Source organism: Marmota flaviventris, chromosome 7, assembly GCF_047511675.1.
Source record: "Marmota flaviventris isolate mMarFla1 chromosome 7, mMarFla1.hap1, whole genome shotgun sequence".
NCBI lineage: Eukaryota > Metazoa > Chordata > Mammalia > Rodentia > Sciuridae > Marmota > Marmota flaviventris.
This window is the reverse complement of record NC_092504.1, coordinates 142,162,438-142,184,326: the sequence shown is the minus strand read 5'-3', so window position 1 is coordinate 142,184,326 and position 21,889 is coordinate 142,162,438. Positions and strand designations below refer to the sequence as shown.

Genomic DNA, 21,889 nt, shown 5'->3' with positions numbered 1-21,889 from the left:
GGAAGGACTGTTTTCCTGACCCAGGGAAGTCACACGTAAACAACGATTTCAAGTGCTCACTGTCTGGAACTTTCTGAATAAAGCTCCCCTGAACGTACAGAAGACCTCGAGGCCCTCCTTAAGCCTGTCTCCCAGTCCTGGGCAGTGGCTGCTGACCACCCACCGGCACCCCCCATGCTGCAACGAGGAGCCAGAGATCCTGGACCAAGCGCTGGGGCTGCCGCAGGCTTCCAGGGGTCAAGGCGGCTGCTGAGGTGGTGGGAGACAGGACTGCCTCCCCTGCCGGCCAGAGCAGCTCGCGTCCCACCTGCAGACACCGCAGAGGCCCCAACGCCTCCTGTGATGGTGGGCCCCACAGGTGGGCAACACGTTCCCAGAGGCCTGCGGGAGGCAGACCAGCAGGCCCAGAGCACAGCCCCACCCATCCCTGCCCTGCTCTCTGAGAAGCTGAGGCCACGGGCAGGCAGGCCAGTCCCCAGCACACCCAGCTGACCTCCTCCCCACTTCCTCGCCCCTCATGCTCCTGCAAGCCTGCTCCTGCCTCGGCCACTCTGACCAGCTGCTTTTGACCTCTTTCAAAGTTTAAGGTCGGGGGAAAATGGATCACTGTAAAGTAAGCTATTCACACACTAGTATACAAGGGCTTGTTGATAACAAATGAAGATCAGTAAGATTTAAATCTTCATTGTGCGTGTCTTTAACCCTCTGACAGTGACAATGCCTTCCCTTGGCAAAACCTGCGAAATGGGAACGAAAACTGTGTGTCCTCAAGGTCACCCTGGAACAAGGGTGGGGCCCTGAGCCTGCTGGAGTGAGGGAAGCTGCTGCCTCCCAGGAGCTCACAGCTGGGCATCCTGCAAACAGCACTTAAAAAGCCCCATAGCTGACAGTGCAGTCACGCCAGCGCTCCAGAGAACAGCGAGCACACCAACTCCATCTCCTCTGCATCCCAGCAGGAAGCACAAACGTGCAGAGCACCACTGGTCCTGGGACACACCTACAGTGAGCTAGCTTCAAATCCTTCTAGTTGTAGGAAGATATAAATCGTGCAAAAGCAAACGGCTCTACAGAGATGAAGGAGGATTCAGAGGTCGCAAAAACCCTGTTTACTACAGTGCCACCTAAATGTTTCATAAGGAACTCAAATTCAACACATCTATTTCTAAAAGTCTCTTATTTACCTCAAACATGCATTCTTTTCTCAAAAAAAAATATATATATAAATATATGTATGTATATATGATCAAGGTCAACCAGTCACCTTGACCCTCACCTGACCCTTTCTCAGCAAACACCACCCTACTCATGCACCAAATTTACCTACTTCTCCCAAAGGACCCTCCTATCTGAAGTCCCAGCCACCACCTAGTTCAAGTCCTGACAACAGATTCCTGCATACTGTTCCCTCTTCTTCCCTCTCTCAACACCCATCTCACTACCCACCTCTGCAGCCCCCCGAAATGCAACCACCACAATAGCACCAGGGCGATCCTGGCTAAACACAAACCTGACTGTGGCACACCCCAGGCACAACTCTCTCACACCTCCCCTACCTACACAGCAGCTCACACACCTGGTCCGGCTCCTGTCGAGAGGCCTCATTCCCAAGGCTCACACTCCTGTGGTTCCAGGCCAAACTCCTTGACCCTCACTGAGCACAGTATTCGCTGTTGCTGGCCCTCCCTGTGCCTTCCCTCCTTTGTCCCACACCACCAAAGCAGCTGAGCAACCTCAATCCCTTCTTCTGTGAAATGAAACAGTAATACTCATTTCCAAGATGCATCATGGGCGTTAAATAATGCACACGGAGGACTTGGCAATGCACCTGCTCCATTAATAGATTTCAAGATGTCTATCAGAGGTCAATCAATCTTTTCTGGTTAAATTCTTAGCAAGACAGTCTTACCTATGGTCTGCACATACTCCTGATTTCTGGATTTTTTCGCATACTTTTCTAGGCAGGGTGGACCCACATAAGAAAAAAATTATTAGCAGTAAAAGATATAACTCATAAACATGAAGAATCTGTATGGTAGAAAACTACATTTTAACTCTTTAATAAATAAGAAACATTAATATTTAAATAATACATTTTCAACTGTGGAAACATGCACCTCTAGGACTCAGGTTTCAGATCGCATTACTCTAGAAGTCCCAGGAGTAGAAGCCTCTGGTTCCCACCCCAACAGGTTACCCAAAGGCATTTCCATAGAAATGGACTGAAACCTCATCCTGAGGCTCCAGCTGACCTGCAATCACACTGGGGCACAGAGCAGATTTTAGACGGTAAAAAGGCAATCACTCAATGTGGCCTTCTGTACGTCATCCACGGTAACCAGGAGGAGCAGATCTCCATCTTACCATGTTTCACCACACATCTGTCACAGGTGTTATGCCAAATGTTTTTGTAAAAAGTGAGATGTAGGCCTAGGGTTGTAGTAGAGCGCTTGCCTCCACATGTGAGATGCTGGGTTCGATCCTCAGCACCACATAAAAATAAATAAAGATAATAAATAAATAAAAACAAAGATATGTTTTAAAAGTTATTTTTAAAAAGTGGGATGCAACCACTATGTGAAGCTTTCTTTTTAATTATGCCAATGTTACTTAAAAATCACGCGTTACTAAGCTGCCTTTGGTGTAAGATTAGGATGACGAAATACAAATGTGTTATGCAGTGAAATACAGTAATTTTAACCAATTTAAAAAATCTTTTACTTCCATGGTTTCTAAGGGTAATTCTTAACAAAGTAACAGCAAAATTCAAGATTGCATCTTCTTTTTTTAACATGTCTTGTAACTTCTATGGCCAATAATTGGTTTGGTCTAATAAACAGGCCTGGCATTGTACTGTGATAGGAATCACACATGTGTAATTTTATAATGGAAGCCACCTTCTCTCTGGCTTTGCATATTTGCACATTGATTATTATCATTCTTTGAAATTATTACTGTCCACGTTTGGAACATGTGTTCATTTGTTCCATCTTGGTTACAGCCTATGCATGAAAAGGAACTGACTGAAAGCTTCAGACATCACTAGGAAATTTACAAGAGATCTGAGGACCAGCCTAGTGAGCAGGGATAAAGGGAATTATTCTCTGATGCACCCCCCCCCCCCCCCAGTCAAGATAGGGAAGGATCCTCCTCAGGGAAGAGCTAACTTCACATAAAAGTATCCTTTCTGTGGGGAAGAACCAAAAGCAAACTTTTCACTTGGAAGTAATATGAGAACTGGTTCTAATAACAGTTAAGTGCAAAAGAGGAAGCCACAATAGGGGCACTGAATAAACTTAATAAGTTACTAATTGGTCTAATCCTCCCATTTTCTCTTGGAAAGGCCCATGAAACCTTATTCAATTTTGATAAGTCAGTCTGATAAAAAGTGAACTACAAATGAGAGAGAGCATTGTTTGGGCATTTAAAACACTTGTTTAAAAAAATTACCATGGCTCTGGCAAGCCAGTTAGATTGGCAAGATGTGCGAAATAGTTTCGGGGTGGAGTTTTTAAGAATTGATATCTTATTCACAAAAGATTTATAACATGATCAATCTTTAAAGATTACTATATAAATCACACTATTTCCTCGTTTCTAGAGTTTTGATAAATATTAATAATTGAAAAAAGAAGAAGAAGCCCGCATCAGGAAATCAACTTCTGAAAAGTCCCAAAGCAAATCCAGTGCAAAACTCGTTCCACCAGATCATTACTTAAAAAAACAGCTGTTTAAAAAATCGGTTCCTTTTAGTAAAAGAAGTTTCCTAAACGAACGTCCGCTTTAGTAAACTCTGGGGCGCAGCAGCTGGAAAAGAGCTCCAGCCAAGCTCTGCCCTTAAAAGTCAGGCTCCCCACCCCACCACCCACCTTCCCCACCCACAGCCCCAGACACCGGGACCCACCCGCCTTCCCCACCCACAGTTCCGGACACCCGGGCCCCCCACCCACTCCGCACCCATAGCCCTGGACACTGGAACCCACCCACCTCCCCCACCCACAGTTCCGGACACCCGGGCCCCCCACCCACTCCCCCACCCATAGCCCTGGACACTGGAACCCACCCACCTCCCCCACCCACAGTTCCGGACACCAGGGTCCCCCACCCACGGCCCGGGACACCACACCGGGACCCCCACCCACAGCCCCGGACGCCGGGAACTTTGGGGAAAAGTCACGGAGTCAGGGAGAGCAGGCCTCCGCCTCCCGTGACGCCAGCCGGCTCCCCCGCTCCAGGGTCAGCGACGCGGCGTGGGGAAGGCCCCGCGAAGCCCGCCACGTCACCGCCGCGGCCGGCCGGGTCCCCGCGGGGCGCAGGGGGCGCAGAGAGGGGCCGGGGGCTCCCGGCGAGACCCCCTCCTCATTCCCCGCCCGCAGCCAGTCTGGAAGCCCCGCGGCCGCAGGGTCGGGGGCGACCCTTACCTGTGCCATGGCGCCGGAGGTGGGGGAGGCGACGCCGCCTGCGAAGAGACAGAGCGCGGTCAGCGGGGCGCCGCCGGGTGGCCCGCCCGCCCGCCCGCTGCCCCGGGGGAGCCTCCGGCCACCCGCCACTCACCGGACGGGACCCTGGCCGGACCTGCGGGGAGCGGAGCAGCGCGGGCAGCGGGGCAGCGGCCGAGCGGAGTGCGCAGCGGGAAGGCGCGGCAGGCTCTCGGCCAGCGCCCAGCAGCGGAAATGCCCCGCCGGCCCCGCCACGCCCTCCGCCACGCCCTCCGCCCGGGGCTCAGCGCGCCTGCGTGGGGCGCGGCGACGCGCGCGTCCCGGGGCCTGGGCGGGGCAGTCGCGTGGGGACCTGGACGCGGCGCGGGGCGCGCGGTCCTGGCTCAGCGGGCAGGCCCAGGGAGCTGTCGGGACCGGGCCTGAAGCCACCTTCCCTGGCCGCTCCATTCCGCCGCTGGACTCCAGGGCTGGGCGTGCTTTCGGAGACTCAGTCCGGCGTTGTTTTGTGGGTTTGGTTTTTTGGGTTTTGTGCTGGGGATTGAACCCAGGGGCGCCTCAACGCTGAGCCACATCCCCAGCCCTTTTTATTTATTTTGAGACAGGCCTCACTAAGTTGCCTGGCGCCTCGCGAAGTTGCTGAAGGACGGTGCGACCTTGACGATAGCCAAAGCCCGAGCTTGGAAGTCCATTTCCCAAACTGTTTGGTTTGTTTTGTGTTAAGTGTTGTTTCTTAGAAGACCCTCTCTTCAACTTATAGCCCTTTATCAGCATACGTGGGTCCTTCAAGACCTCTGCCTGGAATCCGTCGCTGCTTTCCTGCCAGCTGTGACTTTGTGAGACTGAAGTCGCAGCCAAGCCCCGCTTGGTTAGACTGAAAGGTCTAAGTGTAGGGCAAGGGCAGAGGGCAGGGAGAGGCCACCGGGCTGCGCTAGGGCGATGCTCGAGGTTTTTGGTACCAGGGATTGAACCCAGGGGCACTTAATCACTGAGACAGGGTCTCGCTAAATTGCTTAGGGCCTTGCCAAGTTGCTGAGGCTGGCTTTGAACTTGCGATCCTCCTGTCCCAGCCTCCCGAGCTGCTGGGATTACAGGCATCCACTGCTGTGCCCACCAAAACAAGTACTACTAATGTCCACTCTTCACAAACGGGCAAGGGAGGTTCCTGAGGTCAGATAAGTGTCTGTGGCCAGGTGAGTGGTAGAGCTGTCATGAACTGAGCAAGGCTGACCCCAGAGCCCTCGTTTTTGATCACAGGGCTGCATCTATGTACACGGCCTATCCACCTGCGAGAGACACATGTAGGTAGTCTGGGTTAAAGGGACATGTAAAGCCCGACAGAGCTATTTTGGTCACTAAAATGTTTTCTTTTTTCTTTTCCAAGTTTAACACTAATATTTTTATTTTACATACAATAATGGGAGGGAGGGGTTTTATGCTTTCTTGGTGTTTTGTAGAAATTCTAAACATATATTCAGAACAGTAATTCTTAGCTATACAAGTTACAAGTATGTTCTCCCAGATTGTTGCTTAATTTTTTTAACCGTTTTATGGTGTTTTGTTAAGTATATATTCTTGCTTTCTAACACAGAAAACACAGACTTTTTCTTTCTTTTTACACTTTTTGGAGATCAAATTTCACATTCAACAACTCCTTTAAGTATCTTGCCATACAGTAACTGATAAGACTATGTGAATACAAAAGGCCTTTTTAAAAAAATAATCACCTTCTATTTTATATCAAAGAATCATAAATGTTCTGTTATTTGTACTGAGAAATGAAATTAAGCAAATAATACTGCTATGTTGTGTGCATGTAGGATTGATTATATAACAACAAAGCAAACTGTTACGTGTAATTGTAATGCATCAATAAAAATAAAAATAAAAGAGAATTATCAAAATTAACCAATCAGAGTTCTTTTTTCTGCACTGTGTTCCAGAGAGTTCAGCCATTCTCTCTTTTTATTTATTTATTTTTATTGACATATCATCTTTCATACATTTGATTCAAGTGGGTTATGAACTCCCATTTTTACCCCAAATACAAATTGCAGAATCACATCGCTTACACATCCACATTTTTACTAAAATGTTTTCATGTAGGTAAAGTCTGGGTTAAAGGGACATGTAAAGCCCGACAGAGCTATTTCGGTCACTAAAATGTTTTCTGTTTTTTCCTGGCCTAGACCACAAGATATGAATCGTCAATGCAGCTTAAATGCATAGAATTTATTTTTCAATCTGTGCTGCCCAACATTTGAGATTATGAAAGACTCAGAAGAAATATGTGTAATTTTAGGAGACTTAAAAAAAGAAAATAAAGGGACTGCGGTTGTGGCTCAGTGGTAGAGCATTTACCAAGCATACGTGAGGCACTGAGTTTGATCCCTGGCACCACATAAAAATAAATAAATAAATAAAGGTATTGTGTCCATCTACAACTGAAAAATAAATAAATAGATAGATAGATGAATAGATAAGTAAATAAATAAATGCCTGTGGAACTGACCAAAAACAGTGCTCAGTATGATCACCACCTAGTTACTTTGTAAACTTGCCTGGACAGGCCATCACGGGGGGAATCCCATCTGTGGGTTCTCAGCTGCTACACGTTGGGTTTCTGCTCTCCCAGCAACATCCCCTGGACAGAGTCCCCTCTGTCTGATACACAGTTGACACCCGCAGACCAGCTCTGTCTTCTCACCAGGTAGATGTTGAAGGTACACCCACAGAGGACTCCAGGCAGGAGCCACCCTGTGCTTACCCCTGCTCCTGTTCCCAACAGTCTGTAACACCAAGAAAACCTACCATTGGGTTTGCTTTCTCCGAGCTTCTTCTATACAGATAAAGCAAACACTGGCTACAATCCTTACCTTACTGTGATTTAGGAGTCGACTCAATCTCGGGACAGCCAGCTGCCGTCAGAGCTTTGACTGGGATGCTGTAGTGCAAATCAGAACAGGTTTTAACATGAGGCACGGGGCTGTATGGGTCTTCTGCTTTTTCGTTTAGTGATTACAAAATTAAGATAATACTGTCACCTCCTCCAGAGGGTCATTGTGAGAACTGCAAGAGAATAGTGAGTATTACAATGCTTAGGACAGTATTAGGCACACAGTAGAGTGATGGCTTTCATAATTAATCATTGTGACTTCAACAAGGACATTTTTCAAGGAATCAAATATGATTTTAAAGAACTGGCGAGATGAGCGTGAGAAGGGATCTGAACACAGAAAAGCCCTCTGCCCGGCCCTCCTGTGCAAGGTCATGTTTGTTGCTCTGGGTGATGCATGGGAGACGTGACCAGGCCATTTAGCACAGGCCTAAAGGGGGGAAGAGTCACTCGTCCGTGTGACAACTGTCATGCATCAGGATATACAGAACACCGGTGACCCCTCCCTCCATTCACTGAGTGACCCGTTGAAGTGGGAGGCCGCCCTGCCCACAGGCTGAGCATCCTCCCTCAGCCTTGAGTAAGGGGATGTTGGTCTGGCATCACTCACCTCGCGCTGTGCCAGGCGAGTGGCCTCCACCTTCACTCAGCAAAGAAGTTTGCTCTAGCCCTGGACTTGGGCGTGACCCAATGGGATTGGACAACCCCCCTTTGGAACCCTATCCCCTGCCTTATTTGGTGAAGAACATTCCATCGAAGCTCCTTTGTGTGTCCCCCCTATAAAATAAAGAGATTCCAGGTGCACGCTCTCTTTCCAGCACTGTCCAGCCTGGAAGCTGACCCTTAAGGTCACAGAGCCGTCCTACTCTCAACCTGAGAAACTCAAGTCCGTGTGTTGCGTGATTTCTTCGTTGTTTTCTTATCTTAATGTTGCAGCCAGCTCTTCTGAACCCAGCTCATCTCCTCAGTGCAGGTGCTGGCGAGACCTGACACTTCATCTCTCCCTTTACCTTTGAACAAACATAATGCCACCTGACATAATGTCAATGTGGGCTTAGGTGTGCTCTTCCTTTTCTGGTATGCAAGTGATCATCTGGGCTCAGTGTCCTCAGATACCCAGGGAGCTCTTCTCCCAGTAACAGCAATGGATTGAACACCTAACGCCTCACCCGGCTCATTTTGTGACCTGAAACAAAGTCTCCAAGCTTGTAAAAGGTTTTATAGCTGCACTTTGGCTACAGATCAAAAATAAGCTACTTGTCTCCAGGGAGGTAAGAAGCCAGGAGTGTACCTCATTAGCAGCAGGCTCCAAACAGCCTGACTCCTAGGAGTGACTTCCCCTGGGTTCCTTTCCTGGTCAGCTTGTGGATGACACCACTTTTACTGTCACCTGAGAAGTCTGTGTACCTGTGAATGAGAGTGACTGAGGAGAGATCTGAAAAGTCAGAAGCTCTGCCTACACAGGCCGGGGCCTGGCTGGAGTCCCACGCCTCCCTGCCACTCCCCAGCTATCGACCCCTGCCATCCTCCCACTCCTCAGTTTTCTGAGGGACAGACCTTACTGCTCAAGTGGAGGCTTCTGAGGTTCAAGACATCTAAACTTTGGAAGAAGAAATGGAGATGGAAGCTTTTTTGTTTTGAATTCTCATGTAGAGAAAAATATTTCGCTAAAATTAAATCATACACCAGGGGAAATAAGATGAAAGTCAAGTAATTTTCTTAGGAATCACTTCAAAGTACGCCTTCAAAGTCAAACGAATATGACAGCACAAATAGAGTCAGCTGGTTTGACAGAGCGAAAAGGAGCTGGATGGAGAAGAACGGGTCTTGTGAACAAATGGGGCCGGGGCAGTTGGAATTTATAACAGGAAAAACCAGACGTGGAAATGCCAGCCCTCTGGAAGCTGAGGCAGGCAGATTGTAAGTTCAAAGTCAGCCTCAGCAACTCAGTGAGACCCTATCTCTAAATAAAATATGAAAAAGGGCTGGCGATGTGGCTCAGGGGTTACGGGCTCCTGGTTCAATCCCTAGTACCAAAAAACAGAAACAAAAAACCCCACACCCTCAAACTAGACATAGACTCTATGTATTCACAAAATGAACACAAAGAGATCCAGAGATCATACTGCTGGCACATGATCCCCACCACACAGGTGGGGCTGCACATGACAACTTCCTCTGAGGAGCACAGAGGGCAGGGACCCAGGCACTCGAGGGAAGGAAGCCCGGCAACACTTCCTCGGGCAGGTGAGCAAGGCCCACATGAACAGGAACTCACCTGGACTGCAGGTCTGACGCCATCCCACGAGAACTGCTGGACCTCTGTGGGCCTCCTCCGTGAAACCCACGAGCACAGTCCAATCAGGAGGAAGAAATCAGGTCCCAGTGGGAGGTCTTCTCCAAACACCTGACTAATCATCCTCAGAATTGCTCTGCTCATCAAAAACAAGGAAGGTCTAAAAGCTATCCAGCTGAGAGGAAACCACGTGGACAGGACAACCAAGCTTGATGTGCGTCCTGGATGGACTCCTGAGCAGCAGAAGGACATTAGATGAAACCCAAGGAGCTCTGACCAATGAAAGGCTCTGGGTCAATAACGGGCAGTGTGAGCCTGCTGACTTGTCACAGGTGCCACACCACCGCACGGCCTCGACGACGGGCCACTTGGGGTGCAGGGTATGTGGAACTCCGGACATCAATGCAGATTTCCTTAAATGAAAAACTATTCTTTAAAGTTTGTTTTTTAAAAATGAGGTCTTGTGGGTTCCAGGCTGAGTCAGCTGTTTGGCTGCTTTGACTAAATGACCCGATCGACACAATTACAGAGGAAGAAGAGTTTATGTGGGGGCTCATAGTCTTAGTCTGTAGAAGGCTGGCTCCATTCCTCAGGCTCGAGGTGAGGCTGAGCATCATGGCAGGAGAATGGGACGAGGGAAGCAGCCCACATCATGGTGATCAGGAAACAGAGACTCACTTGCCAGACACAAATGTACACCCAGAGCCACGCCCCAGCTCCCACCCCCTCCAGCCACACCCCCTTCAGTCACCACTCAGTTCATCCCAGGGAATCAATTCACTGATTGGGTTAGACTCTCACAACCCGGTCATGTCTCCTCTGAACCTTCCTGCCTCACACGTGAGCTTTTGGGGGACACCTCACATCCACACCTCACCCTCACACCAATACTATCATTTGGAAATCTCTCCCTCCTCGCTTCCCAGTAGATGGTAAGTGTGCCGAATATAACCCCACCTGCTACTTGGTTCTCTAAGGAGCTTCAACTTTGGAAATAAGTCTGTCTCATCTAACGAAGGACACCTTTGGAGGTAAAATACCACCCATCAAAACTAAGGACCAGAGCAGATCACGTGTCATGGTGAGCATTTCATCAACAAACCAGGAACAACCAACCTTCCTCTCCACAAGAAACAAAGACACTTAGACGGCTGTCTGCCTTGGGGACCTTCGGATTCCGCAAAGCTAACCTGCGCAGCGTGTACTGAAGGAGGCAATGGACGCCAGCCGGCGCGATTCTCTAGGTCACTCTTGGATTTGCTGCCTGTGAAATGTTTCCCTGGAGTGTGTTCAGACTTGCATTTGGGTCCAGTTTCCCCTCCGTGGAGTGCGTGAGCAGAGCCTCGAGGTTCCGCGTGTGAACTGGATGGCTGGAGCTGGCCTGCAGAGGCGCCCCCTGGGCTGTGAGTGGGCCCTAAGGCGAGAGGAGCAGGTGAGCAAGGAGGAACAGCAGCACCTCAGCCTAGGACAGGGAGGAGCTGGGAGAGACCTGCTCCCAGGGCAGTGGCAGGCAGGCACAGCAGGCGCATCTGGGGAGCTCCAGCAAGCCGGAGCAGCACCACCCACATGACCAGCATGGCCCGCCCTTCCAGGGCTGTGGCATCAATCAGAGGCATCCAGAGAGGGCTCTGAGGGTCAGTATGGACTCTCCAAAGCAGGGAGGTGGAGTCCCACTCACCTTCTCTTCCTTCTCCCTTGCCCGCCTCCTCCCCCTCTGGCTGCTCCCACCCTCCCCAAGAGTTTCTGATAACCCAGCCCCCAAATTACTCTTAATACCAATTGTGTGGGTCAGGCACAGCCCTGGTCTGGACATCCCATTCTAAGGCCTCTGAGCACCAACAGACCCTTCCAGAAGCATGGGCTCTACGTGACCAGCCCAGCACAGCCCTCAGGTCCCCACCATCACACACCCCACACGTCCCTGGGGAATCTCTCGTCTCAGAACACAGCACGTGTCTCAGGGAAGAAGCTGTACCAGTCTTGTAAGGCGCTCTCTCAGGCTTCGGCAACGCTTTTGTAAATGCTAAAAACCCTGCCTACACGCTTTAACCAGCTCCTGGAGATCTGTGTGCCCCTAAATGCACTGCCGCTGGGGGAGGCCTGAATGGCACAATGCAACAGCAGATTCCAGGGGCTCCCTTCTCCCCAGCTGGAACCACACAGCACTGAGTGGACGCGGATTTTCCATCGCTAAGTGGGGCGTTGGTTGAAAGCCACATGCATTACAGATGGGCGTTCCCGAAACTTCTCCAAGACCACAGTTCTTTTCCAGCCCATGAGCAGAAAGAGAAGAGGGCACAGGATGTGCTTGGTGGGTAGCCTGCGGGGAGGGGCCCTGCACGTCTCTGACAGCCACTCAGTCATGCGGCAGAGCAAGTGGCGTCACGTCTCGGAGAGAGGACATAGGTGAGAGTGTGTCCTTCCAACTTCTTCCTGCTCAGAACAGACCTTGCTCTCTACCCTGAGTCCAACGCTGAGAGCGTGCTCATCACAGAACACAAGGGTCAAGGCGCAGTGCTCCTTGCTCCTATTGGTTAGGTGTCTTAGGCAGCTTTTCCGCTGCTGTCACTAAAAGACCTGACAAGAACAACGGTAGAGGAGGAAAAGTTTATTTGGGGGCTCATGGTTTTAGAGGTCTCAATCCATAGACAGCCGCTCCATTCCTTGGGGCTTGAAGTAAGGCAGGACATCATGGCAGTGGAGTGTGGCAGAGGGAGCAGCTCACATGGAAATCAGAGACCAGAGAGAGACTCTACTTGCCGGATACAAATATATACCCAAAGCCACTCCCCAATGCCCACCTCCTCCAGCCACACCCCAATGCCACCTCCTCCAGCCTCGCCCCTAATGCCCACCTCCTCCAGCCACACCCCAATGCCACCACCTCCAGCCACTCTCCACCTGCCTCCTGTTACCACTCAGTTCATCCCATCAGGGTTTAGTTCACTGATTGGTTAAGTCATTTCCTCTGAACCCTCTCGAATTGTCTCACACAGGAGTTTCTGGGGGACACCTCACATGCACACCATGACATCAGGTGATATCTGCTTTAGGATTTCTCACTTATTGACAACGCGAACACACATGGGCACCGCCTGGTTTCTGAGTCTCACAGTATTGTATTCTTTCCTGAATCAGACAAAGCAGATACTGGGCAGGAAGGCGAAGGACCACCTGAATGACCTCTAAGCGGCCCACACCAGGTCGGCAGCAGCTCCCGCATCTGACCCGCGAGCTTGCTTCTGGGGCAGGCCTCGCCTGCTGGTTCCTGGAGCAGCTCTTCTCTCAGAGGAGTCACCTGAGAACCCAGCTCGTCGGGGCTCTAGCCTGGCGAACACGGACCCCACTGTTCCCTCACAGCCCTGGAAGCCGTTTGCTTACCTGTCTGTCTATACTGTGAACACCGGAGGGGCCAGAAGTGTGTCCTCTTGGTTTCCAGAGTGTCCACGCCAAGTGCAAAATAGCTACCCGCTATGTGTTCACCAGTGAGCGGAACAACAGGGCCTGGGGACTCAGGCCGGGGCTCAGGGGCACTCGGGTGGCAGACACCTGAGCTTCTGGATCCCAGGGGCCGCCCTCCGGCAGTGCCTGCACTTCACTCGGCCCTTTACCCCCAGCCCAGGCCGAGCGAGTAAGAGAGTCTCCAGGGGGTTGCTGAGTTAGGGCACGCGGGACACGTAGGCACACGGACAACCCCACATGTTCACAGTTGGCCACTGTTGCAACACCCCACTAATACTCCTGGAGGCCTTCCACATGAGAGCCGCTGGCCGCGCGGAAGCAAGCCGACCTGCACCATGCGGAGAGACGGGGTTTGATGTCCCAAGGGGGCGCTGGCACCCATGGACAGCGAGTCCCGACCTGGGAGCACGTATAGGTCATTTGTATGACCCATCTCATTCCAAACCCTGGAGACAGGGAGGTCATCATTGCTCTCCTCACTCTTTAAGAGATGAGAGAAATGAGGCTGAGGCAGGGTGAGGACTTGCCAAAGGTTTTGCAGAAAGAGCTGAATCCTCTGCCCTCGGTGCTTCCCACGGGGACTGGAGAGCCACAGGACCCACACTCCCCATGGCATGTAGGAGGGTGTGAGCCAGCACCACTAGGGAGGCAACCCCAGCAGCACTCGCCAAGTCAAGTGGTTCTCAGTGTCCCTCCTGTCCTCAGAAAGCCACCTGGACACAGCTCTGGGAGTTGAAGGATATGATTTCTTTAAAAAAGACTTTCAGGCAAGTCACAGCTGAACTTTACACAGTCATCAACCAGTGATGACTCATGCACAAGTTTCCCCCTGGGAATCCTCTGCAAAACTCTTCTGTGGCCAGCTCCAGGGGTCAAATGAGGGACTTCACATCCTCTAGCTCACGGTGGCTCGTTTCCTCCACGTGTGGCGAGGAAGCTGAACTCCTGAGCAGTGAGAGGCTTCTCTCTGGTCACTCACTTCATCAGGACCATTCAGCAGGATGGCCGTCCAGGGGTGCCTTGCACACTGGTGACACGCCTTTAGCCATTCGTGGCAGAAACGCTTTGCAGCAAGGATGGTACTGAGGGCCAGAAGGGAAAAGTGAGCAAGACACAGCTCCTGACCTTGCCAAGGACATAGCCCAAGACGATGACAGTCAGATGTGAGAAGAGTAACAGAAAATACAGACAGACATGGGACGAATCCACAGCACTGTCCCCTGTTCATTATGAACACGCGACCAGTGAAACTCCACTCCGGGGAAACCTCAGGAATGGGATCCTAAGTAGAGGAGTCATGTTCTATGTGTATGAGATGCCAATATGCACTGTACTCTCATGTATATCTAAAAGGAACAAATAAAAAATTTTAAAAGTTATTGGAGATACACACACACACACACACACACACACACCCTGCCACCTGAACATACGGCATTCGTTACAATGGATGGGACACTCACTCTGGGTGCCTGGGAATGCGTAGGAGTTTGCCAGAAGGGAGGGTGCTCTGAGCAGGGTCCTGTGGGGCACAGGGTGAGGGATCTGGAGTGACAGCTGGTGCCACACTTGTAGGATGAGGCTTTCAGACCCTCAACAGACCTTGACTGCACGTTTCACTAAGGTCTCTCTCTCTCTTACACACACACACACACACACACACACACACACACACACACAGCCTGCTGGGAGTCACCACTGTCTTGGCTCTGTCCTTGATCTACCTTGGGACTTCTGGATGGGTGGCTCTGATCCCAGGAGCATGCCATGTGCCTGAGCACACTGTGGTTGTTAATCTGGGTGGGGTCAGGGGAATGGCTGTTGGTACTCCACAGAGACAACTGCAGCAGTGGTGGTGGCCATTGCTGCCCACAGTGGTGAGGGCTCTGTGTCTGTCAGCCCTCAAGCCCTGCTGGGCTGTCACTGTGGGGTGCACATTTTCTCCTGCTACCAGCTCAGCCTGCATGAGAGAAATGCTGATACAGCCCCCACACAGGGCAGCAATGCCCCTCAGGCAGCTGCCCACGGCCCTCAGTTCTCCCAGAGGCAGGTGGGAGCCCTCAGGGACTCCAGGCACCAGTACCCTCCATTAAGCAAAGACATTTGGCTCAAGGCCAGGGCTCAACCTTGGTGCAGAAGCCACCCAGAGCCGGGGGACAGCTGGGCTCCAGCCACGGAGCAGCTCTGTCTGAGAGCCTTGGTCATGGGTGCAAGGACCCAGGGGTAGGAAGAGCAACAGGGACAGAGCGGTGACCTTCCCAGGACCCACTCTGAAAAGGAGTTTCAGCTCTTGGGGGAGAGGATTCAGAGCTTCTGGCCCAGACTCTGGTGAGAGATGTGCTTCCCTGGCCCCGGGAAAAGCTTCCCCAGATCCATTCACACTTCTTCCAGGTGGTGCCCAGGGTTTTCCGTCTGATTTCATCTCACTCCACTTGGTTTTTCCCAATGCTGATCTTGAGTTTGGGGACCATGGGCTCCGGTGTGCCCAGGTGTCCCACTAGCCTGCTGGGGTTACGTTGGTGGCTCTCACTCACTGAGCGTGTCCGCACCCATCAGCTCAGGCTTGGGAGAGCTTCGAACAGTGGCTCAAGAGCCAGTTTCACAAGGAGGGAAGGAGCCCAGGCCAGGCAGAGCTGCTCAGAGCAAGACAGCCAGGGAGAAAGGGCACCAGGGGGACCTCCCTGGAGACAGTGGGGACACTCGAGTGGTATACCACCACCTGTCTTCTCAGGGTCATCCAGGGGCAGTTGCAAGGAGTGTCATTGCTTTGCAAGTGGAGTGGGGGTAGGCAGCCAGGCCCCAGAGTGAGGTAACAGTTGACAATGAGCAGCCCATGCAGGCAAGGTCACATGTGTTCTTTAAACCACTGTCGGGTCTTCTGTAAACTGCTTCCGAAGTAGATGAGAAAGGAATGGGTGGCAGTTAATTTGTAGGAAATAAACAAAGGAGCTGATGGAAAATCTGTCAAAAGAAAAGGATGAATGGGACCAGCTCTTGAGAGGGACCGTCCACTAAGGCCGGTGTGAAGCTAGGAATGACAGACTTGGGTGTCTCTACTCCCTGGGAAGGGAGATTCCTTGAGTAGCACCAGTGCTCTAAGATGACTTCTGGCCAGCTGCTGACCCCAGTGCCCATCATGGGACCGACTTGTGGATGAAGCCCCCTTAGATAGGATGGCCACCAGGACAGTTCCGGAGAGGACCAAAACCCCACCACGAGGCAAGGAGGAGTCGAACCCCTGACTGGTGAAGGCTGCTGAAGGAGGAGCCCAGTTCTCCTGGTAAACAGCAACCAGTAACAGGGTAATAGATCTGGGGACCACCTTGTCTCCCCCGTGGTGCTGCTGGGAGTCAGTGCTCCCTCCCTCCCTCTCCCTCCCTCCCCTCCCTCCCTCCCTCTCTGTCTCTTCCTCTCCCTCCCTCCCTCTCTCTCCCTCCCCTCCCTCTCTCCCCTTCCCTCCTTCTCCCTTTCTTTCTCCCTCCCTCTCTCTCCCTTTCTCTCTCCCTCCCTCCCTCTCTCCCCCTCCATCCCCTCCCTTTCTCCCTTTCTCTCTCCCTCCTCCTCCCTCTCCCCTTATTTCTCCCTCCCTCTCTTCTTTTCTCTCTCCCTCTCTCTCTCCATCTCCCCATCCCTCCTCTCCCTCCCTTTCTCTCTCCATCCCTCCCTCTCTCTCCCTCCTTCCCTCCCCCTCCATCCCCCCTTCCTCCCTCCTTCTCTCTCTCTCCCCGCCATCCCTGCTTGAGCCTCACTCTGCCTTACTGTCCCCTCACTTCCTTGCCGTATCACTCATAATAAAGTTCCCCTGCTTGGCTTTTGCTGTCTGACTTTAAATTTTCTTTCTTAGGGAAAGGAGAAGGGTTTGCGGCCTCAGCTCAGGTTTCCCTGTGCCTGGGGCTGGAGAAGGGACACTCGGAATCCGGATCAGAGTGGGCTGTTCCCCTCGAGGTGTGATGAGTTTGAAGACAGTGATCATAATGGACCTTTATAAATACCCATCTAACCAAAATGCTCTAGAAGTAGGCGATATTTTAAGCATGTTGCTGACTCTTAAATAAAAAGCAGTCAAAAGTAAAAAACAACAACAAAAAATGGTTTCCCTTGACCTTAAGAAGACATGTGTTCCTGGTACAGCAGCCCAAGCAGCCTTCTTGGGACCAGCATTTAGTTTTCAAAGAGCATTAATCCTGTTGCAGTTATTTTTTCCTATGGGAAAAGGAACATTTCAATAACTAAACTGCTCTTAATACTCATTTATTTAAACTCTTTTCTCATTTGGCTGAAGAGAAAGAAGTCACGTGACGTTTCTTCTGGGTGCTGTGACTCAGAAGGAAGTTTGTGGAAGGAGCCTGGCTGTGTCTCCCCAAATACTTCATATTTAGCATGAAAAGGATAGCTTTCTGTGACATTTTTAAAGTGATTTGCATGTTACTACTTGAAACGCCTAATATTTCAATCCTTTTCTCTTCTGAAAATGCCTATGTTTTAAAATTCCTGCTTCTGCCTCCCTCTCAAGAATTATTTAAGAAAACAGGAAAGTGTTCTCAGAAGGTCCTTTGGGGTCGCTGCCTCTTCTGTGAGGCTTTGGAAGGCCGCCCTTCCAGCCAGTGCTCCCGGGTTCCCGCAGGGAGCGCAGCGCGAGGGGGGCTTCAGGAAACAGGTCCTGCTTGTTGTGGCTTTCCAGGCCCGGGTGCAGGACAGTGGACAAGGTGGGTGCTTGAAGAAATCAGAAAGAGCTGCACTGAAAGAGGCTTCAAAGTCTCCACACGGGGGTCCGTCCCCGGAGCTGCAGACGTGCCCTGGAAGTGGCATGCGCCTGTTGCCCGAGTCCAAGGGGGCCACAGAGAGGATGCCTGCCCTCAGGGGCTGGCCACGTGGCTCAGACTCCGCCAGTGCAGGGGGCCCCCCTCCAGCCCCACACCTCAGGCCCAGAGCCTCCAGGAGTCCACATTGGGCCCCAGTGCTGGGCACAGAGCCCAGGGACCCAGGGACACCTAACAGTGCCCCGCACCCTAGCCACACCCTAGCCCTGCAGCTCTCCTTAAAAACCGGTTCCCTCACGTGGCCCCAGGAGGCAGCAGGGTGGGTCGTGGCCCCTGGGTTCCTCAGAGGGGCGCCCCAGGCCTCCTCTCCACCTGCTCAGCAACCCGCTGGCCCGGCTCTGGAGCCCTCTCCCCGTGGTACCTGCCTGCAGCCCCCAGCGCCAGCTCACCCTGCAGCCACTCCAGGTTCCCAGTGGCTCAGGCCACGAAGGTGGAGCCAGCGCTGGCCCTCCCTCCCCTCGCACTGGCCCTGGGGGCTTCTGTAGATGGGCCCAGGTGCGCCCGTGCTCTGGTCTGAAGCAGCCCCTCCGACGTCACCACACTGTGCACGGAGCCCTGGGAGCCCTGGGCTTCTGCCCAGCCACTGCCATTGTGGTGGTGTGCCCTAGTTACCTCGGGCCTAACTGCGCAGGGACCCCACCACTGGTGTCTGCTTCCACCCTGCCCTGCAGGCTGCCCTCAACGCGGGGCCACAGATATTCTGGCAAAGCCTGGGTCATGCCACATCACTCCTCTCCTCATTCAGAGGAAAGGTGAACATTTCACCTTGACCTCCATGACCCTGCATGATATGGTCACTCTGACCTCATCTGCTACCAAACATTTCACTACTCGCTGAGCGTGTTGGGAAGACCCCCACCACGGCCTTTGTCCTTCCTGCTTCCCCTGCCTGGACTGCTGTCGGCCCAGACCTCTCTGCCTGTCGAGCTTCACATGAGTGCTCCTCCCCGGAAGGCCTGCTGGCAGCCTGTGCAGAGTGCTGGCCATGCTGCCCTGCCCTCCCCTAGTGCTCTGGCCCCCTGTGGGTGGAACCCAGGGGTCCCAAGAGCAAGGGACAAAGACAAAGGGCCGTGCTCACTAGCATCCCAGAGAGGCCACCTGGGGAGCTATGGCACCCTCTGGCATCAGGAAACCACTGAGGCACATCCTCAGGGACACTGCGCTTGGCTCTGAGGAGCTTCTCACTCCTGAGGTCACAAGCGCCCCTTCAGTCACCCCAGGGTCTGCTGCAGAGGCTCTCTGCAGTCCAGCACTCCCACCTGGTGGCAATGGAGCTCAGAGCCTTCAGATCAGGTTGGCACTGTATCTGCCCCAGGCCTGCAGCCTACTCTGGTCCAAGGCAGACGCGGGGCCCGCGGCTTGAGGGGAGTGGGCTGTGGAAAGCAAGGGTGGTGTGAGGAGGTGCCGCAGGCTCAGCGGGCCCCTACCAGGCCTGCAGAGCACCAGGCCGGGCCAGGCCTGACACGGGGAAGCACTGCTTGCCTGCCCACCTCCAAGACCACGCCAGCCAGAGCCCAGGCCTGCCCAAAGCCACCTGTGAAGAGAACTCTGGTGTTTGAGGACAAATCTGAGAGGTGAGAGGGAACTTGAAGGGCAAATTCCCTCACCCAGGAGAGGTGTTTCACCTAAGAACCTCGAGTGTGAGCCTACGAACTTAATACAGAGTGACAAAGTGGTCAGAAGTGCAGAGGTCTGAGCTCACTGCTTATCACATCGTGAAATCTCTACAGAGATGGGCTAAGCTGATGCACATGGAAGAAGCCTCAGTCGTGACTCCGGGGCTCTATCTGGAGGAAATCCATGAGTGAACACGAAAACTCTTCAGGCCCAGCCACTGTCCTCACAGCCCACATGCTGGGCAGGGAGCTGTGCAGACTCCCAAGGAGCACCCTGGCCAGAGGACAGATTCCTCAGAAGCCTAATGGGCTGAACCCTGCAGGCCCCAAAACACCAGGCAGCTCATGCTGCCATATATAGGTTCCACTGTCCGTCTCTCTCCTCCCTAAGGGCTCAGATGCTCGCTGCCTCGGTACCCGTGTATTTTTGTATTTTGGGCTCCATTACATTAGTTAAGTCAAAGTCAGGCGACACCAGTCAGATTCATCCTACTGCCCACTTCCGAGGTTCACAGAGCAGACAGACTCCAGGTGGAACTCTCCCTACATCTCTCTGCATCCTGATGTTCTGCACAGGAGGCCAAAGGACCGGGGATCAGGCTATGTTTCTGTCCCTCCTGGCAGGAGGAGGCTGTGGCGTGGCAAGAAAGGGATGTGAGGAGCCTGGCTGTCCATGTGGGAGGGAGGAACGGGACCTGGGGGACAGCGCCTCCTGCAGGCACTTGGCCGTCTCTGCATGCACTGGTTTGGATTAAAAGTGCTAGCCTGGATTTTCCTGGAAGGAAAAATGCCCAGATAAAATTACACACACACACACCAGATGTCACGGAGAAGGACAGTGAGAGAAGCAGACTGACAGGCTTTGACACAAAACAATGCTTGCAGAGGCCCAGTTTACAAAACACAGGTCCTAAATCAAGCGAACCTGCAATGGCAGGTGAGGATGAGACCCAGGACGGAATGCAGGAGAGCAGCAGGGAGAGTTCACCTGTGGGACAGGAACGCCAGCTAGGACTGAGCCCTCGCATACGGCATGGGGCAAAGCGTCATAAACAGTTTTCCACATTTTTGGAGCATTGATGCCACTAAGCCCTCAAGACAACCCTCTGGCGCTGGCATGTCAACCTGGCGGCACTGCCAGCCAGCCAGCAGGAGGGAGGGAAAATGCAAGGAAGAAGTCCAGTTCCTACACAGCAGGAGCATGGCCAGGCCTCAGGGCCAATGAGGCAGCTCTTCGCCCACCCTGCTGCTGCCCGCAGAAATCAGCCAGAGCCCCTGACTAGCCAAACCCAATGAGAAGGTACGGGGACCCAGGGACTAAACAGCACTGGTAAATGTCACCCTTCCAGGGCACAGAGAGGCAGTGGGAAAGCACACCACATGGCTGGTCAGTTGGGGCACGTGGGAGCCCAGCCCCATCATAGAAGGCACCTGGGTGGGCGGTCATGATCCCCTCCAGTCCAAGGCAGAAGGTTCCCTGCTCTGCCATCCCCACATCCTGGTCCAAGCACCACGGAGCAGTTTCACACGCTGCTCCTGGAGGGTTTGAAAGGGAAAGGCACATGAGCAGGGACCTATTCTGCCACAGTCTGGCTGGGCACAAATGCCGCAGTCTGGCTGGGCACACAATCACGAGCCACCACACAGCTTGTAGATTCAAACAGCAACTCTTTATTCCCGAACTCACACCAGCCGTCTACAAACACGTTCTGGGGAAATCCACGTTTTCTGCCCAAATCCACGTTCTCTCCCAAATCCCCCTCCACTGGGCTTCTATCTCCAAAATATACTGTCTGAATCCCGTGAGAACTCAAGGGGAACTCAGGCAGCAGGATACGCCCTATTCCCAGGAGGAAATAATCTTAAACCTTAAACCTGGAACCTAAACTGGGAACGCCCTAAACACGATTATCTTAAAACCGGGAACACCCTAATCTGCCTTGGTCCTTGAGCAAGGTCACCTACATTCAATGTCGCTGCAACATGTCAGCAACATGGGGTACGCTGGCAAGGAAATTGTCATACCTACTTGGCTAATGGCTCCCAGCACTATTCCTTGCCACAAGGACCTGGAAACAGAGGGAGCCCCCCTATGGGGAAAGTTCAGCTGGGACATCCTGGGGTGGGAGGGTTCTTGGCCTTGGACGGCCACCTGCCCAGGTACGAGTCACGTGCTGGTGCATGCTGTCCTTCAGATCTGAAATGTTCCCAAAGGCCCATGTGGTTAAGGTGTCCTCAGTCTTGTGCCACTGGGAGGGGAACACTTGGGAGACAGGGCCTGACGCTAGCAGGAGAGATGGAGGAAGGCAGGCTCCCCAGGGCAGGCATACCCTGTCCCTTCCGACTCTCTCCTTGTTCCACAGATA

At 52.6% G+C, this 21,889-nt stretch overlaps 1 protein-coding gene and 2 long non-coding RNA genes across 10 annotated transcripts in view; all 3 read right to left on the bottom strand.

Moving 5' to 3' along the window:
• Positions 1–4,661, bottom strand: part of LOC139706454 (annexin A5-like) — a 49,923-nt gene extending 45,262 nt beyond the window's left edge. The window contains exons 1-2 of the mRNA XM_071614725.1: positions 4,552–4,661; positions 4,419–4,456 (exon numbers count right to left, since the gene is read on the bottom strand). Of these exons, the coding sequence (XP_071470826.1) occupies positions 4,419–4,427 (9 nt within the window). The 5' untranslated portion in view covers positions 4,428–4,456; positions 4,552–4,661. The remainder of the gene's footprint in view (positions 1–4,418; positions 4,457–4,551) is intronic.
• An 845-nt stretch (positions 4,662–5,506) lies between these two features.
• Positions 5,507–12,423, bottom strand: LOC139706453 (uncharacterized). 8 transcript variants are annotated; one of them, XR_011708041.1, is made up of 5 exons: positions 11,536–12,423; positions 10,816–11,039; positions 8,621–8,736; positions 7,310–7,502; positions 6,651–7,222 (listed from the first exon to the last, which is right to left on the bottom strand). It is a non-coding gene; the product is annotated as an uncharacterized lncRNA (long non-coding RNA). The 8 variants fall into 8 exon arrangements; XR_011708042.1 differs by having other exon boundaries at positions 11,601–12,423; XR_011708043.1 differs by having other exon boundaries at positions 12,074–12,423.
• A 1,390-nt stretch (positions 12,424–13,813) lies between these two features.
• On the bottom strand, positions 13,814–16,115 carry LOC139706545 (uncharacterized). Its single transcript, XR_011708164.1, has 2 exons — positions 14,812–16,115; positions 13,814–14,433 (listed from the first exon to the last, which is right to left on the bottom strand). It is a non-coding gene; the product is annotated as an uncharacterized lncRNA (long non-coding RNA).
• Between the last annotated feature and the right edge of the window lie 5,774 nt (positions 16,116–21,889).